The sequence below is a fragment of the Cryptomeria japonica genome, chromosome 2, assembly GCF_030272615.1.
Source record: "Cryptomeria japonica chromosome 2, Sugi_1.0, whole genome shotgun sequence".
In the NCBI taxonomy this organism is placed as follows: domain Eukaryota; kingdom Viridiplantae; phylum Streptophyta; class Pinopsida; order Cupressales; family Cupressaceae; genus Cryptomeria; species Cryptomeria japonica.
The window spans coordinates 82,622,784-82,648,344 of NC_081406.1; the positions used below are offsets into that span (position 1 = coordinate 82,622,784).

Below are 25,561 nucleotides of genomic sequence, written 5' to 3' on the forward strand. Positions count from 1 at the left end.
ACGATCAAGCAAGGACAAGGGCGACCTCCTCCAGCCTAGCATCGACAAGGACGACCTTCTTTGGACTAACGTCATCAAGGGCGACTTCTCCAATCCAGTATTCCAAGGCGAGGTACATCAATCATCCTGCACATCAAGGACACAAGAAGTTAGAACAAGGGTTCGTTGAAGAAGCAGATAGTTCCAGATGAATTAATTAAAGCTAGCTTCTCAACAACATCAAGTTGAATATTTACCAAGTTACAAGTGTCAGACGAGGTGGCATCCTAGTCATCACTTCTCCAGTCAGTGTGGTCCACCTCAGCATTTCCAGATTCAATGTACCTAACTCATGGAAGGTGGCACAAACTTCAATGTACCTACCTGTTGACGTGTATTTTGTACACAATCATACACAGAATAAAATACCTAAAGGCATCTTATCCTCTCTTGAGAAAATAGTCTCTAACTGCTGAAGATTCGCGTAAAGGATCAGTTAGGTAGACTCCAAGGTTCTTTTAGTGGGGTCTCCACGTGTGGACAAGCTCCAGTGGTATGATGTGATTTGCTGGAATCACAAGGGGACTTACATTGAACTTCCGATCTGCTTTGCTGGACACAGGCTCTTACTAACTTAGATTAAAAAAAATAGAAAAAGGATAAGGGCGAAGAGAGGATCTAATCCTAATACTAAGAATGTAGGAGCAATGACTTGACCTTTTGATGAAACTCTAACTAGGTCTTGTTTTGACATCAATGGAACATCTACACAAGACTAGTGCAATCTTCTAAGGGGAGCTTTATGATGTTCAAGTTATCACCGCAGGCATAGATACCATCCAAGTTGATGCATATCAATGAAGAGGCAACAAATTGAAATTGAGCTTAGGCTGAATGATTCCAGTTGACTACGCAAGGCAAGTCTGCAATCAACAAACTGCTAGTAGTATGGATGTACGAATTCCACCATCAATCAATCACATTTCCTCCATTCATCTAATTATCTACCATCTAAGATTGAAGACTCAACAAGAAACCATGCAAATTGCAAGAAAAACGACATATTTCACCATTACTTCAATGAAAATGGAGTTTGTTTACAATCAATGGCAACAATTTCTTGCCTTGTCCTCCTATTCTACTCTCTAACTACTTTCAACTATTTACAAATCTCTCTAATTCTATCTAAAAATCTCTTTCACTCTAATTCTCAACTTGATTGTCTTCTTCAATGAGGCCATTCGAAAACTCTTGCAATTCAATTTCAAGGATCTCCTTTTGTAGCATAAGTGAGAATTCTTCAAGGAATGAGTCGTCCTTTCCTTTAGTTGCTTGTTCAACTCCTGGATCTTCCTTTATTATTGCTTGAATATTCTCAACTGATTCTTCAACTTTTGTTTCATAGTATTCCTTTTCAGGTGCAAGGCATGGCAGGCTATCCATTGTAATACATTGATCATCAGGTGCATTGGTATTGTCAACGTACACTTGATCCTTCTCACATTCAGATGTTGGAGCAATGTCCTGTTCATAGGTTCTCCTAAATTCGGCTGCGAGATGTGCACCCCAAGATCCATTCATGATACATTCTTCCTCGGACAAAGTTGGCATTCCAAACTGGTTTATGACTTGATTGATAGCCATTTCACATACTAAGCAAGTAAATTCCGAGTGAGGTGAGTTGTGAATTCTACACCACAATGGTAGCAATATGTTTTCCAGACGCATTTCACCATCCAAAACGAGTTGACTCTCGATCATCCACATGAAGCTTAGAAGAGGATCTTTAGTCTCTGGGACACTGAAGTTGCCTTCTTCCGTTTCTGGCCTTGGGACATCCCAAAAGAAGATTTTTCCCTGTGCTGCCGATTCCATCCTTGATAAGTACTTCAAGCAATGCATCTCATCATGTTCCTCTGTCTCGTGGACTCGACACTGCCCTTGTCTTGCAAACTCGGACAATCTTCGTGGATAAAGTTGTGTATCTAACCTCCACCAAAGTTCAGGAAAATCAACTTGTTGCTCCTCGTGAAACTGTTGCCACTCCATTGAGAAATCTTTCTTTTTTGATTTTTTGATTTTTTGATTTTTTGGATTTTCTATTTTTCACTTTTTTTTGGATTTTCTATTTTTCGCTTTTTTTGGATTTTCTGGAATAAGAGAGATCTTGAATATCTCGGATTCAACTTGAACGTTCAACTGGTTCCAGCTTGATTCCTTCTTGCGTAAGTCCAACTAACGATCCAGCAGTCACCTTCCTTCGAGTGTTTGAGAAAAAGCTTTCCACTGATCTTCCTTGGATTCAAGAGTTCGTGTTCACTGTCAAGCACTCCTAATTCAATCTGTCGAGCGTGGAGGAGGGTAAAAAGTTCTTGACAAGATCGGACTTTCAAATGCTCAGCCCTCCTTCTAGCGCCAATTCTGTTGACGCGGGAGGAGGGACAAAAGCTCTTGAGATAACCTCCGTAAATTTGAAGTGATAGAATCTGGAGTTCACGTACAAGCCCAGGTACGAAGAACAATTCAAAGGGGCGCTTAAAGATTTCATCACCATTATGCTATTTGAGGAAGCATTGAAGGATCTTGTAGAGGAAACACAAATGGAATCACTGCCAAATTTTTTTCTAGATAAGCAAGTTACTGTGAGTGATGTGATCCATTATCAGCTCCGACCTCCCGAGACTATACTTGAAGAAGAAAGGTCACCTGAGATTATCTTTGATCCACTAGAGGAGATGTTTGAAGCTCAATCTATCAAGGAGACTCTCATTTTTGAAGATATGCTAACAATATTTCATGAAGATGCCTGGTTTATGCAAGATATCTCAGTGAAAACAGAGAATCTTGAGCTATTCGAAGGGGCGCTGAGCTTGTTTCAAGAGGAATTTCCTAATCAAGATCAATATGTTGTGGATACTCGTGGAATGATTCGTCATCAATGGCGACCTCCTGAAGCAGTTGGTGACCTCGCTTCCGACAATACAATGTCGTCTGAGCCTGAAATACGCCAGGTTGTCTCTTTCCTTAGTCCTAGCCTTGAAAGTTATTATGATTTTGATTATGGGGATTTTGGGAAAACAACTTGCATCTGGATTGATCATGGTCCTAACGAATTACCTCAGTTGATCATTTTGAGTGAAAACTTGCTTGAGTATGAGATGTGCATGGTGAGAGTTTGCCTTTTTGTATTTAAGGATGAATTTGCCCGATTGAGAACCATCACGTTTGCCATGCTCCTGTTGCACAACCTGAGAAATCATGTAAAGTCATGTACATATTTTGCTTCTTTGAGTCGTGTCGAGTCTAGGACTCTTGTATATAGGTTTAGAGTAGGTTTTCTTTTTGTGTTTTTAGATTAGAGGTCTTTTGAGCCTTGTTCTTAATTTGCCTTGAGTCATTTGACTCATGATCTAGTGTGGCTCAGGTAGTTTAGTTGTTTTCTTTTGGTGTGCGTTTTAGTTTAGTTTGCTTTGGGTCGGTTTGTCGGTCGGTTTGCTTTAGTTTAGGTGTCTTGAGTGGGAGCCTCCATCTTGTGAGAAGGGCGTTTGTGTTGTTGCCCGCACCCTGGCAATATCCTGGATCTTATGTTAGACTCATTTCTTAGATATCTATTCATGAAGTGCTCGGAATCCGAGGTTGTTCCTCTTCAGCTTTATCATCTGATCAGGACCTGTATTTGACTTGGAAGGGAATCATTTTCTGTGTCTTGATGCCGACATCTGTTGATTACTATATCTTCACACATTAATAGACTCCGAGTCATTATGGTTTTTAGGCAAAGCTGTGATTGGTGAAAAATCTAAAATCTGGCTTCAGCGCCACCGCAATCCTCAAACCCCAGTAAGCTTCACTGCTTACAAGCCAAAGGAATTGACGAAGAGAAAAAGCAATATCAAAAGGAAAAAATGAGAAAAAAGAGAAAAAAAAGAGAAAATGAAAGAAAAAAATGAAGAGAAAAGTGAAATGAAACGAAATATCAAAATTGGCTAAAGGGAATATGCGAGTAACTCCATCGGGGCTATAGACGCCTGGCTGGCAATGGAGCAATGTTCGTGAGCTTGCGGCGATAACCTCGTCGGGACTATGGACGTCTGACTGGCAGCGAGGCTCTATCCAGGATGCTTTTGAAGTTCAGATATACTACGTAGCCTATCACAGGGGAACCTGAAAGTCATAGTTGTCTTGTCGAGAGGAATGAATACACTTGCACACACCTGGGTAATCAAAGACTAAGTGTCTAGATATGGTTAAGGATTCTCCTTCTACTTTGAGTACATTTTCTAATCTCTTGATGAGCTAGGTTGAATTTTCCAGAGGTTCTAGGTGTCGATTGAGTCTTTATCTCTGAAATGTTTTTCAACATTTATTCAAGGTGGCGCTAGATGTTGTGACGTTTTCACACATCGCCCCATTGCAAATGGGGACCCATGTTTTTTGCTCGTTTTGTTCGTTTTCGCTTTGCTTTTTTTTAGGGTTTTGTTAGTTTGTTAGTTGTCTGGATTTAGGGTCAAGCCTTAGGGTTTTAATTACCGTCTTTTCGGACCAGAATCCAGTCGCTTTTGAGAGCTTTTGAGTTTCCTTTTCTAGAATGCAAATTTTGAATGAAATGAATTCGCCAGAATGGTCTAATTTTCAATTGGAATGTTGACGCAGAGTCTAAATTCGTCTAAGTGTTGATGATGAAACATGAATTTTGTCCAATTGAGTAATTTTGACCAAATTTTGACTTTTTTGATTTTTGATCCTAGGCATTTCAAATGATTTGTTTTCGCCTTGTGAAGTGATAAAATGTGTAAAATCATGATATTTTGGCCTGTAGGAGCAAAATCGCTCCTGTCCCTCAGTGAAGGACGGGAGCTCGTTTTCAAATATCTCATCATTCTTGCAGAGTCCAGACAAATTTTACGTTTGAAGTGATGGAGAACGGCGAGATCTTTCCATTGAATATAAATTGAAGATTTTCATGAGCACAGAAATGCCTCCAGGGGGAAGATCGCTCCTGTCCCTCAGTGAAGGACCGGAGCTACAAATTCAATTTCGCCTTGTCCTTGCAAGATTTTGAAAGTTTAATGATTTGAGGACGTCCGAAGGAAGATACTTTGCCAAATGAATATAATTTGATATGCAAAAACGAAGGAGAATGACCTATATTGACCATATCGCTCCTGTCCCTCTCCAAGGGACCAGGGCGAGGTACCTTGTAGCTCTCGTCCCTCTCCCAGGGACCAGAGCGATTTCCTTCATTATGCAAAATCCAGACAAAGGTCAAGGCAAGTTTACGTTCAAAAACAAGGAAAAACATGAGATAAATGCGTTGAATATAAATTGAAGATTTTTGGGACGTCCATAACAGTGCTAATTGCCTAAATCGCTCCTGTCCCTCAGTGAAGGACCGGAGCTACAAATCCAATTTTGCTTTGTCCTTGCAAGATTTTAACGTCTTGACGATGTGAGAAGGTCCAAAGAGGTACATTTTATCAAATGAATATAACTTGAAGTGCTGTCGGGGAGATCAACAGGGTAGCAAGTCCGGCTTGAGTGAGGTCCTGATCCTGAAATTTGGCTAAGTCTGGAATGCCCTGATCCTGAATTTGACTAAGTCTGGAAACTGAAAAAACCTCCAAAAACTAGATTTTGCAATATAACTCCTGGAGGTCTGAAACCACTCTCAAACATCCTGAAAGTATATATGGAATATAACTTAAAGTATAAGAAAGAAGAAACATAGAAGGAAATGTCACTTATACTTAAATGTTATATTCCATTAAAATTGTCCTGATCGAGAGTGCGACAAGTCAAATTTCGCTCGTGTCCCTCACCAAGGGACCAGAGCGAAAATGCTTAGTTGAGCCATTCCTGACCTTGTTTGGACGAATCGAGACATCAAAGGCATGGTGAAGGACGAAATGAGCATGATAGAGCATCCAGACTTGATCAAAAACAATGAGATGATGAAGTTTTGCCTAGAGGGTCAAATTCGCTCCTGTCCCTCACTGAAGGACCAGAGCGAAATTCTTCATAAGGTACGATCTAGGCAAAGATCAAGCAAATTTTATGTTCGAAGGCAAGAAAGGAGGTCAATCGAACCCGTTGAAGACAAATTGAAGATTATCAAACGTCAACAAAGGACCAAAATGCTTAAGTTCGCTCCTGTCCCTCAGGAAGGGACCAGAGCGATTTTTGTTGTGGATGACTTTCTTGCACAGTTTGAACCGATCTCAAGGCATGGATGAATAGAAGAGCACATTACGAACCCGTTGAATATAAGTTTTGAAGGTGACAAAGTGAAATAAGGCCCATAGAGCTAAAATCGCTCCTGTCCCTCTCCAAGGGACCAGAGCGAAATTCTTATGAAGGCTTAAAATTTGAAAGTTTATCAAGCATCAAGTGATCACGAAGGATCAAGGAACTTTATTTTGCACGATGATGGTGATTGCAAGTTGGAGAACGCAAGCATGAACCCAAAGACTTGAAGTTCGCTCCTGTCCCTCAGGAAGGGACCAGAGCGATATTGATTATAGTTGCTAATTCCTTCAAAAATCACGTTAAGTCAAGGTTTTGCAAAGGGGTAAAAGGTACAAGGTGTCTTTTGAAGATGATATGCAAGAGTTTTGAACGTAAAAGTGTTATCAATTAAGTTAAAGGACTCATATCGCTCCTGTCCTTTGGACAAGGACCAAGGCGATTTTTACTAAAACACTCATGTTCCGACAAAATCAAGACAATGCAAGGATAGCTAAGGTCAAGGACGTCCTTTAAGAGGCAATGAACGAGGAACCAAGGATGAAAGATGACACGTTTTGGCTAGAGCTTCAGGATCGCTCCTGTCCCTCTTCAAGGGACCAGGGCGATATCACATCTAAGGGACATTTATTTGCAAGACAAGTCACTCAAGTTTGAAAATCCTAGCGAAAATGCCAATTCCAACGTGAGGTTAAAGGCTTTGAACGTCAAAAGTGCAAAAAATCAAGACCAAGTGATGGATCGCTCCTGTCCCTTAGTCAGGGACCAGGGCGATGAGGTACATATTTTCCATGTTTTTTAAAAATTTTGGCGCTCAAACGCATTTTTGAATTTATTTAAATGCTAGGAAAATCGATATTTAATTAATGGCATTTAAATTTAGCGCTTGGTATTAATTGATTATTTTTGCCTTGTAAGAAAATCGAATTTATTAATTAAAAATGAAGGCATTTAATAATTGATTATTAATTCATTAAAAAATTAAATGGAGCGCTTGGTATTTATTTGTTTTATGGAGGTCGGCCCTTGTTATTCATTTAAAAATCATTTAAATTGCTTTATTTTTACAAAGTCGGCCTAAATGGTGGTGAGAGGTGTGAGCGCTATAAAGGGAGGGGTAGTTTATTTCATTTTCACATCATCATTTATCATCTCTCATATGCGACTTGGAGAAGGCAAAGGAGGAACGAATTTCATTTCAAGCTAGAAGGCACTAGTAACTATCCAAAGGAGAGGCGAACTTGAAGTTTCTATTTGAGCGAAGTTGCCTAGGACGTCAAAGACATATCAAAGATGGCGAAATTGCTAACTTGAAGAAAAGATCACGTCCAAGGCTTGAAGGGTGGCGAAGTTGATAAGAGGAACGTTCTTTTGAAGATCACATCAAGACTATCGAATTTCAAATTTTGCCTAGGCGAATTCCTTTATTTTGCATTTTAGAGTTAAGCTCTCAAGTAAGGTATGGCAAGATCTCTTGTTTTAATTTCAAATTTTGATCGTCATTGCCTTAATTTTGAATTTTGAAATTTTGTTTTGCCTTAGCTCAGTTGTTTTTAGGAAATGATTAATAAAGGACTTATCATTAAGTTTCCTAAAATTTGCTCTCTAATTTATGTTATGTATTGCAAAATCATGTTACTAATTTTGAAATGTTGTGTAGGCGTCAAATGGAGGTCTCTTCAAGGAAAATCAAGCCGGATCAAGGACGGTCTTCGCCAGGACGATCAAGCCAAGACATGGGCGACCTCTTCCAATCCAGCGTTCCAAGGCGAGGTACATCATCCTGCACATCAAGGACAAAAGGAGTTAGAACAAGAGTTAATCAAAGATAGCCTCTCAACGACATCAAATTAAATATCTAGCAAGCTTCAAGTGTCAGATGAGGTGGCGTCCTAGTCATCATTTCTCCAATCAGAGAAGTCCATCTCAGCATGTCCAGATTCAATGTACTTAACTCATGGAAGGTGGCACAAACTCCGATGTACCTACCCCGGCTATCCATTGGTCGATTTTTCTAGAAGGGACATGTGTCCAAGCAATACAATTTTATCATTGGTCAAGCATTAAATGTTATGTAATGGTTGTAACAAACCCTAATTAGGGTTTTCATTGTAAAATCTTGGCCATTGATCTTGAATTGATCTAAGCCATCAAATTGTATTGTGGGCACTATATAAGCCCAAACATTTCATTTGTAAAAGGAGAATTAGAGTGAAAGGGATTTTTTTTAGATGATTAGAGAGAGTTGTAAATAGTTGAAAGTAGTTAGAGAGTAGAATAGGAGGACAAGGCAAGAAATTGTTGCCATTGATTGTAAACAAACTCCATTTTCATTGAAGTAATGGTGAAATATGTCGTTTTTCTTGCAATTTGCATGGTTTCTTGTTGAGTCTTCAATCTTAGATGGTAGATAATTAGATGAATGGAGGAAATGTGATTGATTGATGGTGGAATTCGTACATCCATACTACTAGCAGTTTGTTGATTGCAGACTTGCCTTGCGTAGTCAACTGGAATCATTCAGCCTAAGCTCAATTTCAATTTGTTGCCTCTTCATTGATATGCATCAACTTGGATGGTATCTATGCCTGCGGTGATAACTTGAACATCATAAAGCTCCCCTTAGAAGATTGCACTAGTCTTGTGTAGATGTTCCATTGATGTCAAAACAAGACCTAGTTAGAGTTTCATCAAAAGGTCAAGTCATTGCTCCTACATTCTTAGTATTAGGATTAGATCCTCTCTTCGCCCTTATCCTTTTTCTATTTTTTTTAATCTAAGTTAGTAAGAGCCTGTGTCCAGCAAAGCAGATCGGAAGTTCAATGTAAGTCCCCTTGTGATTCCAGCAAATCACATCATACCACTGGAGCTTGTCCACACGTGGAGACCCCACTAAAAGAACCTTGGAGTCTACCTAACTGATCCTTTACGCGAATCTTCAGCAGTTAGAGACTATTTTCTCAAGAGAGGATAAGATGCCTTTAGGTATTTTATTCTGTGTATGATGGTGTACAAAATACACGTCAACACTACCCCGACTATTCATTGGTGGAATTTTCCAGAGAGGACATGTGTCCAAGCAATACAATTTTATCATTGGTCAAGCATTAAATGTTATGTAATGGTTGTAACAAACCCTAATTAGGGTTTTCATTGTTGAATCTTGGCCATTGATCTCGAATTGATCTAAGCCATCGAATTGTATTGAGGGCACTATATAAGCCCTGGCATTTCATTTTGTAAAGGCAGTTAGTTAGAATATAGATATAGAAGCAGTTAATAGAAGATAGATAGAGAGTGGTTAGAAGGTGATTAGCTAGTTGATAGAATAGCAATTAGAGTAGAGTAGAGAGAGAAGGCAAAGATTGTTGCCAAGATGTTGTTGTAAAAGACTTGTAACTTCATTGAAGAAATGGTGAAATTTATGGGTCAATTCGACAATTTGCATGGTCTCTATACTTCTCGTATTTGATTTCATGTTATTAGATGAGTGGAAGAAATGTGCTTGATTGATGGTGGAATTCGTATATCCATACTACTAGTAGTTTGTTGATTGCAGACTTGCCTTGTGTAGTCAACTGGAATCATTCAGCTTAAGCTTAACTTCAATTGTCGTTTCTTCATTGATATGCATCAACCTAATGGTGTCTATGCCTGTAGTGATGATTTGAACATCATAAAGCTTTCCTTCGAAGATCGCACTAACCTTGTGGAGATGGTCCTGGGATGTCAAAAGAAGACTTAGTTAGAATTTCATCAAAGATCATTCATTGCTCTTACATTCTTAGTGTTAAGATTAGATCTTTTCCTCGCCCTCATCTTTTTCCTTTTTTTCAAGTCAAAGCTAGTAAGAGCCTGTGTTCCAGCAATATTCAAAGCAGGTCAGACGTTCAATCATCAAGTGTAAGTCCCCTTGTGATCCCAACAAATCACATCATACCACAGAGAGCTTATCCACACGTAGAGATCCTACATCGAAGAACCTTGGAGTCATCCTGATTGATCCTTTTTTGCGACATCTTCAGCAATCAGAGGCTTTATTCAAGAGAGGATAAGGTACCCTTGGGTATTTTATTCTGTGTTTGATTGTGTACAAAATACACGTCAACATGTACCTAACCTCATCATTCATTGGTCAGCATTCAAATGAGGACATGTGTCCTAAAAATGTAATTTTATCATTGGTCAAGCATTAAATGCTAGGTAGTGGGTGTAACTAACCCTACTTAGAGTTTCTATCTTCCAATCTTGGCCATTGATGTAGATTTGATCTTGGCCATTCAATTGTATTGAGAGCACTATAAAAGGTTCCATTCTCTCATTTGTAAAGGTTAATAGTTCAGTAGTAGATCAAGAGCAGTAGTAATAGTTAGAAGTAGAAGTAGAGTAGGAGAAGGCAAAAAATATTGCCAAGTTTGTAAATAAACATCCTTTTCAATGAATTCATGGTGGAATGTGTTGTTTCTTCTACATATTGCATGGTTTCTTGTTGTATCCTCATGTTAGGTGAAGTTCATTGATTGTGCATCATTGACCCTTTTTAAATGAAATTTCTCCTCCGGGTGCAACTGTGGGTAGCAGTCATAAACAGTAAACTGGTTCTCCTTGTTTCCCATTACTCCTCTGCACACTAGGCCTCTGTATCGATATGTTTTGGCCAAGGAATAGATCAAGTAGGAACTCATGTAAAATGTTCTATTCTTCTCCAGGTTCCTAAGTTGATCATCCAAATTATCACTGATGATCCTAGCCCAGTTGATCATCTTCACGCCAATTGTAATTTCATGGATAAAGTAGTACATCCACGGCTCGAAAGGAGCACCTCGTTGGCTGCCCATAACTCTGTTTAGCAAGACAATGAGGTCTCCATAGTCCTCTTTGAAATAAGGCTTGAGAAGGGTCTTAGGCGTTTTTGAAATACTTTTTCTAGGCTTCTCCAACCATGAATGGTTGACGTTAGCCTCATACTCCTTCGTATTATCCTTGTATAGCTGGGTTGCTTCATCCCTGGTCATATAGACCGTGTTGTGGTATTCAAGAATGCGGAAGGCCTATTTGATTGCTACTTCACCAATGTTTGCAAGCACTCTGCCATCAGGAGCAACTATCTCTCTACTCTCTAGGTTATAATGTTTGAAGCATTCTGCAATCAATTCAGTACACTAAACTGCTGGAAGGAAACCAACAACCTGCACTATCCCATTTCGCATCATTTTCCGTGCAATTGGAGTGGGTAACTGTGTATCCGTGTTGTGCATCCTCTTCTTTAACTCCTGAAGATTGATGTGCCCAAGGCTGGTATCTCCAACCTGCTTCCATTCGGAGTTCATCTTTGATTCCGGAGGGGAATCCTTATCAACCTAGAACTTCATCTGGACTTTGCGTGATGGTCCAACTTTCGAGGTCATCCAAATCTACAAAGATTTAACAAAATTAAGTTAGAATCTATGTTTTGAGTGTGAATTGGAGTTTTAGCAGCTAAGTGTATTCTGATTCTCACTCTTTTTTCCAACATTTAGCATTAAAGGGGGGGTTTCAACACTTAGGTATTCTTGAAAATATCAGAAAAACCCTTGAATATGACCAAACTTGGGAACTTGCATGTCTGATTTTAGTCAAAAATCAGGACTGAGAATAAAAACTAAGTCCGAGAAATTCGATTAAGTGTGCACTAACACTGGTTTATAGGGCAGAAAATTCAGAAAGAATAGAAGGAGAATATGTTGTATTAGTTCTTTCTCTTGAAGAACCTTGAAAAATCAGGTTAGAAAACCTGATAACCTGCCCATGAAAACAAATTTCACCTTTAAGAGAATAAGAAAGAAGGGAGAAATGCTGACTTGATGAAAAATCAGAGGTTGATCTTAAAAAAATTGTGAAATTGCTCTTAAAAACAGTCAAAATCTTCTTCCAAATTGAGTCCAAACCTTCAAAATCTTGCTGGAAACCTTCAGACCTGCACAAAATCTCTCTCAAAACCTCTTCTACTTGCTCTCCACAGTTCAAAATTCTTATGAAAGAATGAGAGAATGAAGTGTATTTGTAATGAAGTTCGACTTTCTTAATTGGAAACACAGAAGATCTCTTTAAATTTGTTTCCAATTACTCTTTAGTCTTTCAAGTTGCAAAAGAAAGTTTCCATTTTGAATTCCATTTGAGTTGTACTCTTCTTTAGCAAATTTGGGTTGTGAATGAAAGTCTAAAATGAAAGTTTCTACTTTGATTTTCAGTCCATGATTCGAACTTAATCTTCAATTTTCCCATTTCAAAAACTTTCTAAATTTGCACTAGTTCGAATATCTTGCTGACAGTCTATGGGAATATTCTCCTTCTATCAATTTAGCATGTTTCCTAACAATGAAGGCAGATTTGATGAGTGTTGTTCCCATTGGCAAGTGACGCTGGGCGGACTTTGCTTGAGTTTTGCACCTTTCTTTGTGATGTTGGGCGGACTTTGCTAAAGCTATGCACCATTCTTCATGTTTTAGGCGGACTTTGCTTGAGTTGTGCACTTGGATTTGTTGTGTTGACTAGTCCTACGCTGACTTGGTTGATTCTATGCACCTTCCAAATGCTACTTCCTTCACGTTTGGGTGGACTTCCTTAACTTCATGCACCCTATACTCAATCAAGGGTGGACTTTGCTCTTCATATGACAAGTCAAAGCGGACTTGGTGAATGTTGTGAACCACACCATGAGCGGATTTCATTAATCTTATGCACCATGAAGGCGAACTTCATGACTTCTTTGCACCAAGTCAAGGCGGACTTTGCCAAACCCTTGACCCTATGAACTTCATTGTTGGGCGGACTTGGAGAGAGATGATCTCCATGGAAGCCAGATTCAAAATCTTCATAACTTATGCATTTCAACTTGGATTTTCTTGAAATTTGAAAATCACACACCCTTCATCCTCTGAATTCCTCTGGATCCCTAAAATCTAGGAACTTAGTTTTTTCGAACAAAACTTGAATTTTAGAGGAATTTGTCGATCGTTTTCAATGTAATTCAGAGCCAATAGTGCAAACCCTAAATCCCCTTTCCAAAAATAGAAAAAGCAAGCATCCTTAAAACATAGGAAAAACTTTCTAAAAATAGCCATTTCGGGGATCGTGCCAAAAACGAAACTACCTAAAAAGTAGGAAAAAGCAAAAAAACAAAACTTTCCAAAAAATAGAAAGTTGTCCAAATTCACTCAAATCGATTGCAATCTTCATCCTTCGGACTTTCTAGGCACACTGACGGTGTCTAGACTTTGTTCTGACCATGATTTGCACAAACTGACTTATGACTTTCAAAAACTCAAATCATTCAAAACTTGACAAAATTGGTGCCGAGAGGTCACAAGGCTCTAACAAAAACCCTACAAAGCAAGAAACAAGGAGGGTCCCCATTCTCAATGTGGTGATGTGTGAAAAGGTCACAACAAGACCTGCACTGTGTAAAAGAAATTAACTTTTGAAGTTAGTGTGTGTGTGAAGAGGATAATAAGATGCGTGAGCAGCTTTACTGCAGGGTAAGGGTGTGTGTGAGGGAGGCAGTTTGCACCAGGATTGAGCTTGTGGGTATTGTGAAAAATGTATACGAGAAGATCCCCATGTGGTTGGGGTTAGAGGAAGAGTTAGAAGTGGAGGTAGATTCCTTCCCGATGTTGTTTGTGGTGAAGATTTCATAGACTTGAGAAGGGCAAGTTGAAGCATTACAAGAAGAAATTAGAAGAGGTTTTGCTCAAGGGAGAGAACCTGAGAGTGAGGAGGATGAAGCCATAGGAAATGCAGATGACACAAGTGGTGAAGAAGATGCAGCAGCAATTGTGAATGATCCTTTGGTGAGGGTATTGTCAAGAATGGGAAAGAGACCAAAAATTGATGTTCCTACATTCAGAGGAAACTTGAATCTAGAATAATTGATTGACTAGATAAACGACATGAAAGAGTATTTTGAATTTGAAGAAGTTGAAGACCCTGACAGAGTGAGATTTGCAAAGGCAAGGTTAAAGGGGCATGCCTCTATTTGGTGGAAGAGGTGTAGCTAGAAAGAGGAAGAAGGGGTAAAGACAAGATTACAAAATGGGATTGGATGATTGAAAAAATGAAAAAGCCATTCATCCCAGTAGATTATGAAGTAGACTTGTTGAAGAAGATGCAAAGTCTCAAACAAGGAGGAAGAACAGTGAAGGACCATATAGAAGAGTTTCATAGGATTTTGATCCAAACTGGTCATTGAGATGCCAAAAAAGAAAAGGTAGCTAGTTACATTAATGGGTTGAAGCCAAGTATACAAGAAGAGATGGCTTTGGTGAGAGTTTACACAATGGAAGATGCATACCGGTTCGCCTTGAAGATTGAAGAAAGATTGAATAATAGATTTGAGAACAAGCAAAGAGGAAGAGGCTGAGATGAAAAGAAAGAGGGGAGATCATATAGAGATTGGAGTGAGGATTCAAATCAGAAAAATGAAGACCAAGGTAGGAGCAAAAATTAGAGATATGATAATTCATATGGTCCTAGAGATCAAGATTCAAGAGGTAGAGGAATTGAAAGAGGAAATTACAAAATAACTTGTTTTAAATGTGGAGGACACAAAGCATATGAATGTCCAAAATATGGAAACATAAAAAGAAGAAATGAAAGCAAAGCAAGAGTTGCAAATGTTAACAAGGAAGCTGAATCTTCACAATTAGAGAATGCTGAAAATGGAGAAGTGCTAGTCACCACAAGAGTCCTATTGAATGAACCAGTTCAAATAAAGAACTTGTTTAGAACAAGATGCAAGTATCAAGACAAGGTATGTAATGTTATTATAGATGGTGGGAGCACTCATAATCTCAATTCCAAAGAGATGGTGAATAAATTGCAGCTAGAAAGGAGAAAACACTCGCATCCATACAGGATAGCCTGGATACAAGATGACAAGAAACTTTTGGTCAGCGAACAAAACTTGGTAAAATTTAATATTGGAAAGTATTATGATGAAATAATGTGTGATATAATGCCTATGAATGTTTGTCATGTTTTGTTAGGGAGGCCTTGGCAATTTGACTAGAGAGTAGTGCGGGATGGGTATGATAATACATACTCATTGATGAAGGATGGAGTGAAACATAAGTTAAAGCCATTAAAAGGAGCAATGGAAAAGGTATGCAACAATGCAAGGGTTTGATTAGTAAATGACATTAAGTTTTTAGATGGTATGAAGCAAGAACATGTTTGTTTTGCTAAAAGTAACCAAGAAGTGGAGAAGGATGATTTGTTGATTCAGATTGAAGCAAAATGGAATGAGTTGATTTCAGATAAAACAAAGATTGCAGCAGAAGGTGAGGTAAACTCAGATTTTACTATTTCCTTTGATGAGAGTGAGGATGAAGAAATAGAGAAATTTGTTGCAGCAATAATTCCTTTTGATGAAACTGAATTTGAGAGACAAGATGTGGAAGTAAATGAAGGGTTTTCTGATGAACCTTTGTTTGAGAGTAGTACAAATGAAAGCCCATTGATTAGAGATCTTGATTCTTTGTTAGAAAATGTGGAAATTGAGTCTCTTGATTATTATACTAACACTGTTTTGAGTGAAGGAAACCAGGTTGTAGCAGTAAGATGTCTTCCTGAAGGCCTTTAAACAATGAAAATTCATGAAGGAGACAAGGTGGAAGAATATGGAAAAACACAAACAGACAGAGAGGTAAAGGAAGACATTTGTTTTGTTGAAGAAGGTGTGAATTCAGGTGTTTATTCTGATTTTGATAGACTATGTTGGTGGGAAGTCAAATTTGGTACTTTGAATGTTATGAATGATAGAATAGGAATGAGGATGGAAGATAATAATGTATGCGATTGCAGAAAGAAATGAACAAGAGCATTCCGGTGGACAAAGGAGAGAGATGGATCCAAGACAGGCATAGGGTCTACAAATGTTTCTGATTTCAAATCAAGAAACATTTCTTTCTACCATGGGTGTCTGAAATAGAGCATCCACGTGGAAGGAGCCCCAATTTGAAATTTCAAACTGCCTTCCTGTAGGTGTTATAAACTTAAATTATTTGAGAAGTGGAGTCCCCATTGACTCTAATTTTAGCAAATTTGTAATGCTTTTGAAAGAAACGTATGAGTGTAGATGAGGGCATTTAAGTTTTTCTTTTTTTGGGTGTGCTTTTGGGTGGTGGTACGCAGCATTTTCTGAGCAGCAGTTTTGGGCGTAGAGGGAATGGTGGTTAAAGGAGATAGAGAAGAGGATCAGCGTGGCAAGAAAGAAAGAAAGGGAGGTTGAAACCAAAGATTGGTAACTTTGCAGAAGGGGGAAGAGCTGAAGTGCGTAGGAGAGAAGTGTGAGAAGCTGTGTTGTCTCAGGGCAGCACGGTGGAGAGTAATTTCTCTGTGCAGAAATCACAAAAAGAGGGATAAAAAGGGGAGTGCGTGGGATACGTAATGACAGACCTGTGCTATGTGTAAAAAAAATTAACTTTTGAAGTTATTGTGTGTGAAGAGGATGATAAGATGTGTGAGCAGCTTTACTGCAGGGTAAGGGTGTGTGTGCAGAGAGTAAATTTAAGACAGAGCTGAGGCCAATGTGAAGGCCAGTTTTGAAATGAAATTTAGAGTTATTTTGTTTTAGAGATCTGTGAATGTATTTTCATTATATTGCAACCTAGTGTTGATTTGTAAGCAGAGTGCCTGCACTTTTGTGTGTGTGTTTTTTATTTAAAATATGAGTTGCAGACCAGAGTGAGTTTTGTATTTCATCATTATGCTACTTCAATTTTTGAATTCCTGTGCTCTGATACCACTGTCAGGCTGGGATTGAAGAGCAGAACAGAATGGTGTAATCTTATTGACTTGAAAATGAAGATTACATTCTTATTTCATAGGCAAACAGTTGAACTGCCAAAACAACTAAAAAGAGAAAACTACAAAACCTGATAAACAAAATAGAAGGTGTTAACCCAGAAGATTTTCATTTAAAACCCAAACAAAGAATTCTGATTCTACTCACATTTCTTCACCCCAGACTCATTTTACTGGAGAAAAATTCTTAGGGTAAATTTGTATTAAAGAGATTGAAGATATGTCCGAATCCAGGTATTTTCAGTTAGCTTTTACATGTATACTCAGCGTTGGATCTAAAGCATAGATGATTGCTTAATGTCTTGTGGTTGACTTGTACAAACTATGCTTTTTATGAGCATTCAGAACAGTATTGATTTTACTCTACGTTCACTAGATGCCTTGCTAATTAAGGATGGATATATAAAAAAATTTATGACAAGATTTTGTCACTTAATAGTTAATGTATCTGACAGTAAACGCACTAATGCTTTAAAATGATCTCATTTGCATCAACCAGCCAATATTAGAATGGTTATGTGTGCTCTTTATGTTTTCATTTTCAATAGATGATGCATAAGTAAATAATCTTTATTAATTATATTTGTAGAATTTCTCATAGCATCCATGAAACTAAAGCATCACTTTTTCAATATGCCAAAGTGCTTGTACAATCTAATATATATATATATTTGAAGTAAATAAGATAGAAAGCCTACTTGAGATAGTTTGATTTCGGATTTGTCAAATCCTGGCATGAAAAGGGTCAACATCTTCTTGTTTTGATCAAATGTAACTGGAGATATGCTTCTGCTGCTGATGTTGTTTATAGTAAGCAGTTTCTTTGCATCCTCATCCATATTGTTCATGGCAATGTCCCAATTGATGGCAGAATCCATCGACAGAAGAGGAACACCAGCAGTGGCTAGTGGGCAAAACTTCTCTTCAATTGATGCTTTATTTGATGCTTCATTTAAGGCAGAAGCTGGATAGAATGCCCCAGCTACATGAGCACCAGCTTGTATTGCACAGCCCCAATATCTTAATGCAGCCTTAACAGACATACAATTACTGGGGTCCATGACAAGATAACAAGAAAACTTCAGTGGGTTTGCAAATGCACTTGAACCTTTCTGCAAAATCCAATGCCCATTGCAGTTATAAACCCAAATCACAAATGTAAATCATCTAACACGTCAGAATATATGTTTACCTCCAGAATGCTATCTGCAGAATCCCAAATTTTGGCACTTGTTTGTCCACCAGAATCAACTAGGCTGTCTTGATTTAAGGAAGCCACTGTCAATTTCAGAAATGAAGGTGCTGTCAATCTCCCTGTATCAGTCTTCTCAGCAAGATTACGTAGATACCTCATGTACCATCTGACACAACTTAACAATTAGTTTACTAGCAAACACATCTATAGTAGAATTGTCTAATTTCTTGCATCATTTTTATGGGTAAGGAAAAAGTATAAGTTGTAGAACCTTGATCTCTCTGATGCACCAAGCATCCGCATAGTTTCTTCACTGCTTATTCCATCATATACTACCACATCATATTTCCTTTCCACCTCCTTGGTACTGCTTCCACTTCCTCCTACAAATTGTATCATTTGTCCCAATGCTCCTATTGCTAAAATTGAATCCATCCCTGGGAGCACACCAAGTTCCTCACCCACAATCTATTTGCAATGAAGATAGTTTAAGAACAGAGGCTCTTACGTCAAAATTTATAATTATTACAGTTGATTACACATGATGTAAAAATAGGGTGACTAGAGAAAAAATACTGGCATCTTCATAGGGCATAATTTGGCCAATGCTATACCTTTGTCCCTTCTGATCTTTACATCTGTTTATAGAAAGTGAGCAACAATAGTGTCTTATATATGCTAGCAGCTAAATGAACAGAGATCTCCTACCCACCTCACCAAGAGCTCCTTGTGTTAGATTAATCCTGCTATCTGCCTTCTTTAATCGAGAAAGAGGTTCAAGCAGCATCTACATCCATTTGCATATAAATAAGTATGACAGAGTTAGTAACAACTCTGGACAATATTTTCTCATAATCAAATTGTAAATGGCCTTTTACCTAGATCAAGATAGATTAGAAAGATTTAATGACTACCTTGGTGGATTCCAACCGAACAGCATGCAGACTATCATTCCCTACAGGAGAAGGAACATTCCTTATCTTGTGACCAAGCAAAAATTCTGCAGTGGGATCCTGAGACTGTATTACAAGGCATGTTCTCAAACCCATCCTTGCAAAGTACTGTATAACCGAGTCCATAATAAGTTAGCCGTTTCTTGATTTGGGGCAACTCATAGTTTTCAAATGAACAATTCTTTCAAATATCACATTCTGAATTTTTTATTACTGCCGAATCAAGTTAGATGGGCAAGAGTTGATATAAATGCACCCGAAATGGGAAAGAGGTACCCAATAGTTCCCACAAAATCAACACTGAATGAAAAACGAATGAATTGCAGAACCAAAACTTATTTCAAGATAAAGTTAAGACAAATCAACAAGGCCTTCTTCCCTGGTAGATTGACTATGTTTCATCTTGTCCTCCTTGCTTCAATTCCAGCCCTAGACTTCCTTGCCAAAAAGACATGTTAAACAACTGAAGGAGACTAGCTGCAAGTTGCAGGTGAGAAAAGAAGAGAACAAGTGATCTGCAGAATGGTTATCCATTGCTTTTGAGCTCAGTTTAAACACAAAGCATTTTCTTAGGACGTCAACAATATCACTTGTGTTGAACATCCCACACTCCAAAGAAGAGAATAACATATTAAGAGACCCGACAATAGAATTTACGTTGAATAGTTCACAGCACAGCAAAAATTGACATTCAGATCGTCGATATAAAAAACAGCAGAGTAACGTAGAATAAGATGAACTCAAGTGGCAAAACCGCCCTAAGTTCAAATCCCCAAGAAACATGATAAAATGTTGAAATTGGATAAAATACTGCATCCAGCCAGTTATATAGCATTGCCTTTTATATTGAAATCAAACAACGCAATAAAAGTTGGCCTTCGAATCAACAACAGAGAAGCAAAGGGAATAAAAAGAACCTGAGCGGCCATCAGGGCACATGTTGTCTTCCCTGCTCCACCTTTTCCAACAAATGTCACTAATCTGGTAGACTGCTCCTCAGCTCTCACTTTGAAAGTCTTGGTCCACATTTGGCCGTTCCTCCAAATCTTTCTTCTGGGTGTCCAGGTAGAGCATTTGAAGTGGGATGTCGATGATAAACTGGAATTTAGAGGAGTTCCCATCACTCCCTCACTTCGGTTTTCTGAAGGCCGGCAAAGCTTTATCGCGAGTGTGGTTTTATCATCTTCTTGGGCTTCCGGATACACGTGGCGCTATTTATAGAAAAGCCAACTATTAATAATAAGCCATAACAAATATTAGAAATTAGAATAAAGCTAATTTGTCCACTTTATGTAATAATAATAATAATAAATACCAATTTGTTCATGTGTATGTTAGTGTGCTATTATTGACTTCCGCATTCCAATCTTTAGGTTTGTACATGTTCTTGTACCATACTGACTTCGGCATCCTCCCTAGCTTTTGATCTTGATTTTTCTTTTGATATTTCAGGACTTCTGATTTCGTGGTGTTCAAAAGTTTTCCTCTGGGATTTCCATGGACGTTAAAGGAATAAGCATTCTGCTTCTATTTGGATTCCTTACTTTTCGTTTCCTAGGTACAGAAGCAAATAGGCTACACGCTATCGACATCAAATATCCTCAGCTTTTTCCCGAGGGCTTTGATTGGGACCCCAAAAATCAGCATTTTATAGTTGGTTCTATGAGTCGGGGCACAATTCATAAAGTCTCAGATGCAGGTGTTGTAGAGGATTTTATCAAGGACAACGACTATGCAGGTCGGGCAGCTGTGTTGGGAATCACTGTCGATACTAGAAGGAACAGATTTCTTGCAGTGATCCGCGGATTACCAGGCGCAGGAGAAGAAGGACAATCAGGGCTCAATGCCCTTGCAGCCTATGACTTAAAATCTGGCAAAAGGTTCTTCTTTGTGGAGTTAGACCACGTTGGAGTTGAGCCAGGGGAAAGAGTTGAGGCCAATGATGTAGCTGTGGATCCATATGGAAATGCATATGTCACAAATTCGGCAGGTAATTTTATATGGAAAATCACATTAGAAGGGCAGGCTACCGTCTTTGCAAAAAGCCCAATTTTTACATCACAGCCCACCATAGTAGAAGATGATATGGCTAAGTTTTGTGGGCTCAATGGCATAGTATATAATAAGAAAGGTGCCCTCTTGGTTAGCCAGACTAATTCTGGGATGATTTATAAGGTTGACCTTGATGATGGGGTAGTTAACCTTGTGGAAATCTCAAAGCCTTTGCCTTGGGCTGATGGGATAACTGTAAGGCGGGATGGGGTGCTTTTGGTGGCTTCTTGTCACACAGCGTGGTTTGTGCAGAGCCCTGATAATTGGGGTGTGGCCACCGTTGTAGATGAGGTTCCAATGAATTCTTCCATGTTTGCAACAGCTATTGCTCTTAGAGAGGATAATAAAGCTTATGTCTTAAACAACCATTTGCTTGATTACATAAAGAAGATTAGCAGAGAAGAATTCAGCATCCAAGAGATCGAGTTTCCGAAAGAGGCAGCTGGAGAAAAGGTGTGGGTCATTGTGCTTATTGTTATAGGTCTTCTGTATGTGTTCTTTTGGAGGTTTCAGATGGGCTACGTAATTAAGAATATGAACAAGAAGAGAGCCTAGCTTCTGTTGAAATCTTCTTCTGTTGTACTAGTTTTCAATTTCATTTGAATTATGTTCTTAATTGTGTACCATTTGGGTTTAATATTGTTTAAGTAGGTATTAGTAAGTCTTGTTAGAATTCAAATTGGAATTATAGTCATAAACAGCGTGGAGAAATATATGGGTGTTGTGCTGCCTTTGTTCCCTAGTTCAATTTAAACAGATTAGGATAAAAGCAAATGGGCTTCATTTGATGCTTGTAGGCTATTATAGGATAACTATACTTGTCAATTTCCTCTTTTTCACGCGTATCAAGAGCAGATGCTCTGAACTTAAGAACAGTCATATAAACAATATTTTAGATGTGTTTCCACTTAGATGTGAAATGATTTTGACTGTGCCACTAAATGAACACTCAAACCTGCAAAACATTTTCTGTAGGGACTTTTATCAGTTCAATTTTCCAATCTTGCTTTTAAATTTTCATACTTTTCCAGCCCGAATCATGCCACAACAATTCCATAAAGATGAACTTTAAGGATTTAGCACGAATATTAAACAAAGCTCAACTTCTGTATTTGGATGTCTTTTTATTTCATTTTTTTATAATACCAGGGGATGCAACACAGTATTTCCTTAATCTAGTGCTAGTGATTTGCCAAATTATGTGTATGCATTTATGGGCAGCTCTATGTTAGGTAATCAGTTTGTTCAGCAGAGCACTGTACAAATGTCAAGAATCCATTTGAACAATAGAGGAATGGACCCAATTCAGCTGCTGTTTAAATAGTCGTATCCTCTTGTTATATGTGATATGAGCAGCCTGTACAGAAAGGATTAAACATAGTGGACTCTTGATGTTTGACCATCATCTTATTTTTGTGATCTATGTGATAGTGGACTATATTATTTTAATGCTAGATTAGATAGACCTGTGAAGCGATACAAAAAATCAGCAAATTATGTTTCGGAGGAATAAGGGCAAAGAGAATTTTGTATATTGATAGTTTCAAAAGGACATCATATTGGTTGAAATCAGTAAATCAGTCTAGCAACCTTCCAACGGGTTGCTGAACAGAAAAAACAAGTGATCAAGAGGATCCATTTAGCCGAAAGTGGGACACCACTGGTCTTGCTAAACTGTCTAATGATAGCATAGTGGCCAAACTACTAATACCATGCATATAAACCAGTTTTACCCATCTACAAGTCCCAAAATCACTGTTTGGTAAAGATGGGTTATTGAGGGTCTACCCTCTTGCATCGTAGCCAAAAGCAACAAAAATATACATAGAATTCAAGGTTTAAAAGGCACGGGATGCCAGGCAGGATCAGACCTAAAAACCAGTCTTGCAGCCTTCCGATAGGTAACCAAACAAATTAACTAAGTAACAAGAGGAACCATGCAGCCCAAAGTGGTATCCTGCTAAAATGTCTAATGGAAGCGTGGCTCAAAACTGAACTAATATCATAAACATAAACCAGTTTTATCCATGGACTAGTCCTAAAGTTTAAAGTACTGCTCAGAGCATTATATTTAAACTTCAAATTTAATCATGGGTCATAAAGGGCCTTCCCTGTAGCATTCTAGTCAGAAGGAACAAAATTTAGCGTAGAATTCAAAGATTAAAAGATACAAGAGGCCGTGCAGAATCAAATCCACAACCTTGCTCCATCCTGACCTCCACCTTAGGCTTTTCATCAAAATCATTGACAACTTGACAAACCATAGCCCCTCATCCTAAACCTTATCTCCAATGAAACATTAGTGATCAGCTGCAGACAAAGATTATGAAGGGTTTCCACTACTTTGATTAGATATGTCATAAATGTGAAACCCGCTCAACAGAAGTTGCCACAGTCACATGAAAATCCTCAAAACGACCTATAGGTTTCAGACACTAGGTGCCCTTAGTAGAAGTCTTGTCTATGAAAACATCAGAGGATGGTAATTGTATATGTTCTTTTCCTGAGGCAGCACCTCAATCTTAAGGGCTTGAATTTCATTTTTCATATCTGCAAGGTTTTCCATAGGGACAATAGCAGTTTGACCTGGAGAAGTAGGAATAACAGATGAGGGACTGGAGGCACTGGTAGGAATATTAAATGTGGCAGGGTTATATGCTTTTTCGAAATAGCCAAATCCTCAATAACAGGTTTAACTCATCCCAAACTAGGTCTCTGGCATTAAGAAGATTAGCCCTCATTTGACCAGAGCCACTATTAACTAGAAGTCTTACCTTCACCAAACCAACTGCAGTATAACAACGAAGCCAAGAAAGGAGGGCATTGAAAAATAAAAATTCTTCCAAATACAATACATTTCCTTCCCACACTTGAGCAAGAAGCAAGCCTTCAATTGAAGTGACCATGAGTGAACATGGCAGGAGGGAGGATGGCATGCATGGTGAAGGTAAAAACAGTAACAAGGAAACAAACGGGATGAGATAAAGGGAGGTGGGTGATAAGAGGAGATGCCAATCAAGGCTGTAAACATAGTTTCAAAAATGGAAGAGGCCTATTTGGGCCGGCCTTTACCATCCTTAAAACCTTATCATTTTACTTCATCAATAACGCTTGACAGGCCTACTCAAAACTGTAAGTTGGGAAAGCCATTTTCTTTTCCCAGCCATTCTTGTTCCACCATTAAAGAGGACATTGAGTTAGCAAGAATGTCTGCAACCCAGTTTACCTCCCGGGAAGAATATCAATTTGAAATTCATCATCAAAACAGACAAAACTTCTAAAAATACATTAAATGTACCAGAGAATTTGCTGCAATTTCCAGTTCTTTGGTTTTTCTCCGAGAGAAAAGAGTAATCTCTTTATCTAAGAGACTATTTCAATGACAATCTTAGTGAATCAATGTGACCAAGCACTAATACCTCTGCCACGTTGTTGGTTACTAAGTGCAGTCTCCCAACAAAAATAAAATGACATCCTCATCTGTATCTTAACATATTTCTTTAGCAGATACTCCGTCAATATTAATTTTAGCTCAAGAGGGTTCCAACTGAGCGCACATCACTTCTTAGTTTCAGTTTGGCAACCCATGATTGGGCAAAGGAAAATATCAGCAATTATATACAACTAAAAATATAAAATATATAAATATTTAAGGAGAAAATGGCATTTTTATGAAACTTGAGGTTTTCCTTACAATTAATTACTCCGCACAATCTAGGAACCAGAGTCATTAATTTGATTGACTGACCATTTGACTGCATATATCAGTAATCTTTGTGATCAATATAGGAGTAATTCCCTTAAAAACAATTCTAACACATGAACTAGAGTCAAATGTGAGTACTGCCATTATATAATAAGTAATAAATCCTTCAAGTCACCAATATGATTCTCACATTTATTACTCCATCATGCACTAGTTATGTTTTTCGATTGAGCAACACAGAAGGTTTTATTATGAATTCCTTTTGCTTTATGACTGATTGATAAATCTCGTACTAGAATAAAATGAGAGAGGTAGTTCACATTATGCATATCCACTTCTATATGTTGTTAACAACTTGAAAGGATATAGCATGAAGCAAGTTAATAAGAGCACATGCAAAAGATAACACTATATTTATTTTAGAGAAAACCAATTTGGAAGTATCCACTATTGAAGTCAGCTGTATAAGCTTGCTGCCTTTATGTGGTCCACTGAGAACATCATTCTAGCATCCTCACACTTGCATCTAATTTAGTGAACTCCAATATTTGATTACAATCATACAATCTGAAGAAAGAAGGCATTGAGCTT

General features: G+C 38.3%; 2 protein-coding genes across 2 annotated transcripts in view; one reads left to right on the plus strand and one right to left on the minus strand.

Moving 5' to 3' along the window:
* The window catches only part of LOC131078839 (uncharacterized protein At1g26090, chloroplastic), a 34,350-nt gene extending 13,933 nt beyond the window's left edge, over positions 1 to 20,417 (minus strand). Inside the window, exons 1-6 of the mRNA XM_058016631.1 lie at positions 20,130 to 20,417; positions 19,174 to 19,320; positions 18,972 to 19,046; positions 18,531 to 18,727; positions 18,257 to 18,425; positions 17,763 to 18,176 (exon numbers count right to left, since the gene is read on the minus strand). Of these exons, the coding sequence (XP_057872614.1) occupies positions 17,763 to 18,176; positions 18,257 to 18,425; positions 18,531 to 18,727; positions 18,972 to 19,046; positions 19,174 to 19,320; positions 20,130 to 20,333 (1,206 nt within the window). The 5' untranslated portion in view covers positions 20,334 to 20,417. The remainder of the gene's footprint in view (positions 1 to 17,762; positions 18,177 to 18,256; positions 18,426 to 18,530; positions 18,728 to 18,971; positions 19,047 to 19,173; positions 19,321 to 20,129) is intronic.
* A 130-nt stretch (positions 20,418 to 20,547) lies between these two features.
* LOC131078838 (uncharacterized) lies at positions 20,548 to 22,006 on the plus strand. The gene has a single exon (XM_058016630.2). The coding sequence runs from the start codon at positions 20,710 to 20,712 to the stop codon at positions 21,817 to 21,819; it is 1,110 nt and encodes a 369-aa protein (XP_057872613.1). The 5' UTR covers positions 20,548 to 20,709; the 3' UTR covers positions 21,820 to 22,006.
* Positions 22,007 to 25,561: the final 3,555 nt, after the last annotated feature.

Coding starts and splice junctions, on each gene's coding strand:
- LOC131078838 (XM_058016630.2), top strand. CDS start 20,710: ATGGACGTTAAAGGAATAAGCATTCTGCTTCTATTTGGATTCCTTACT.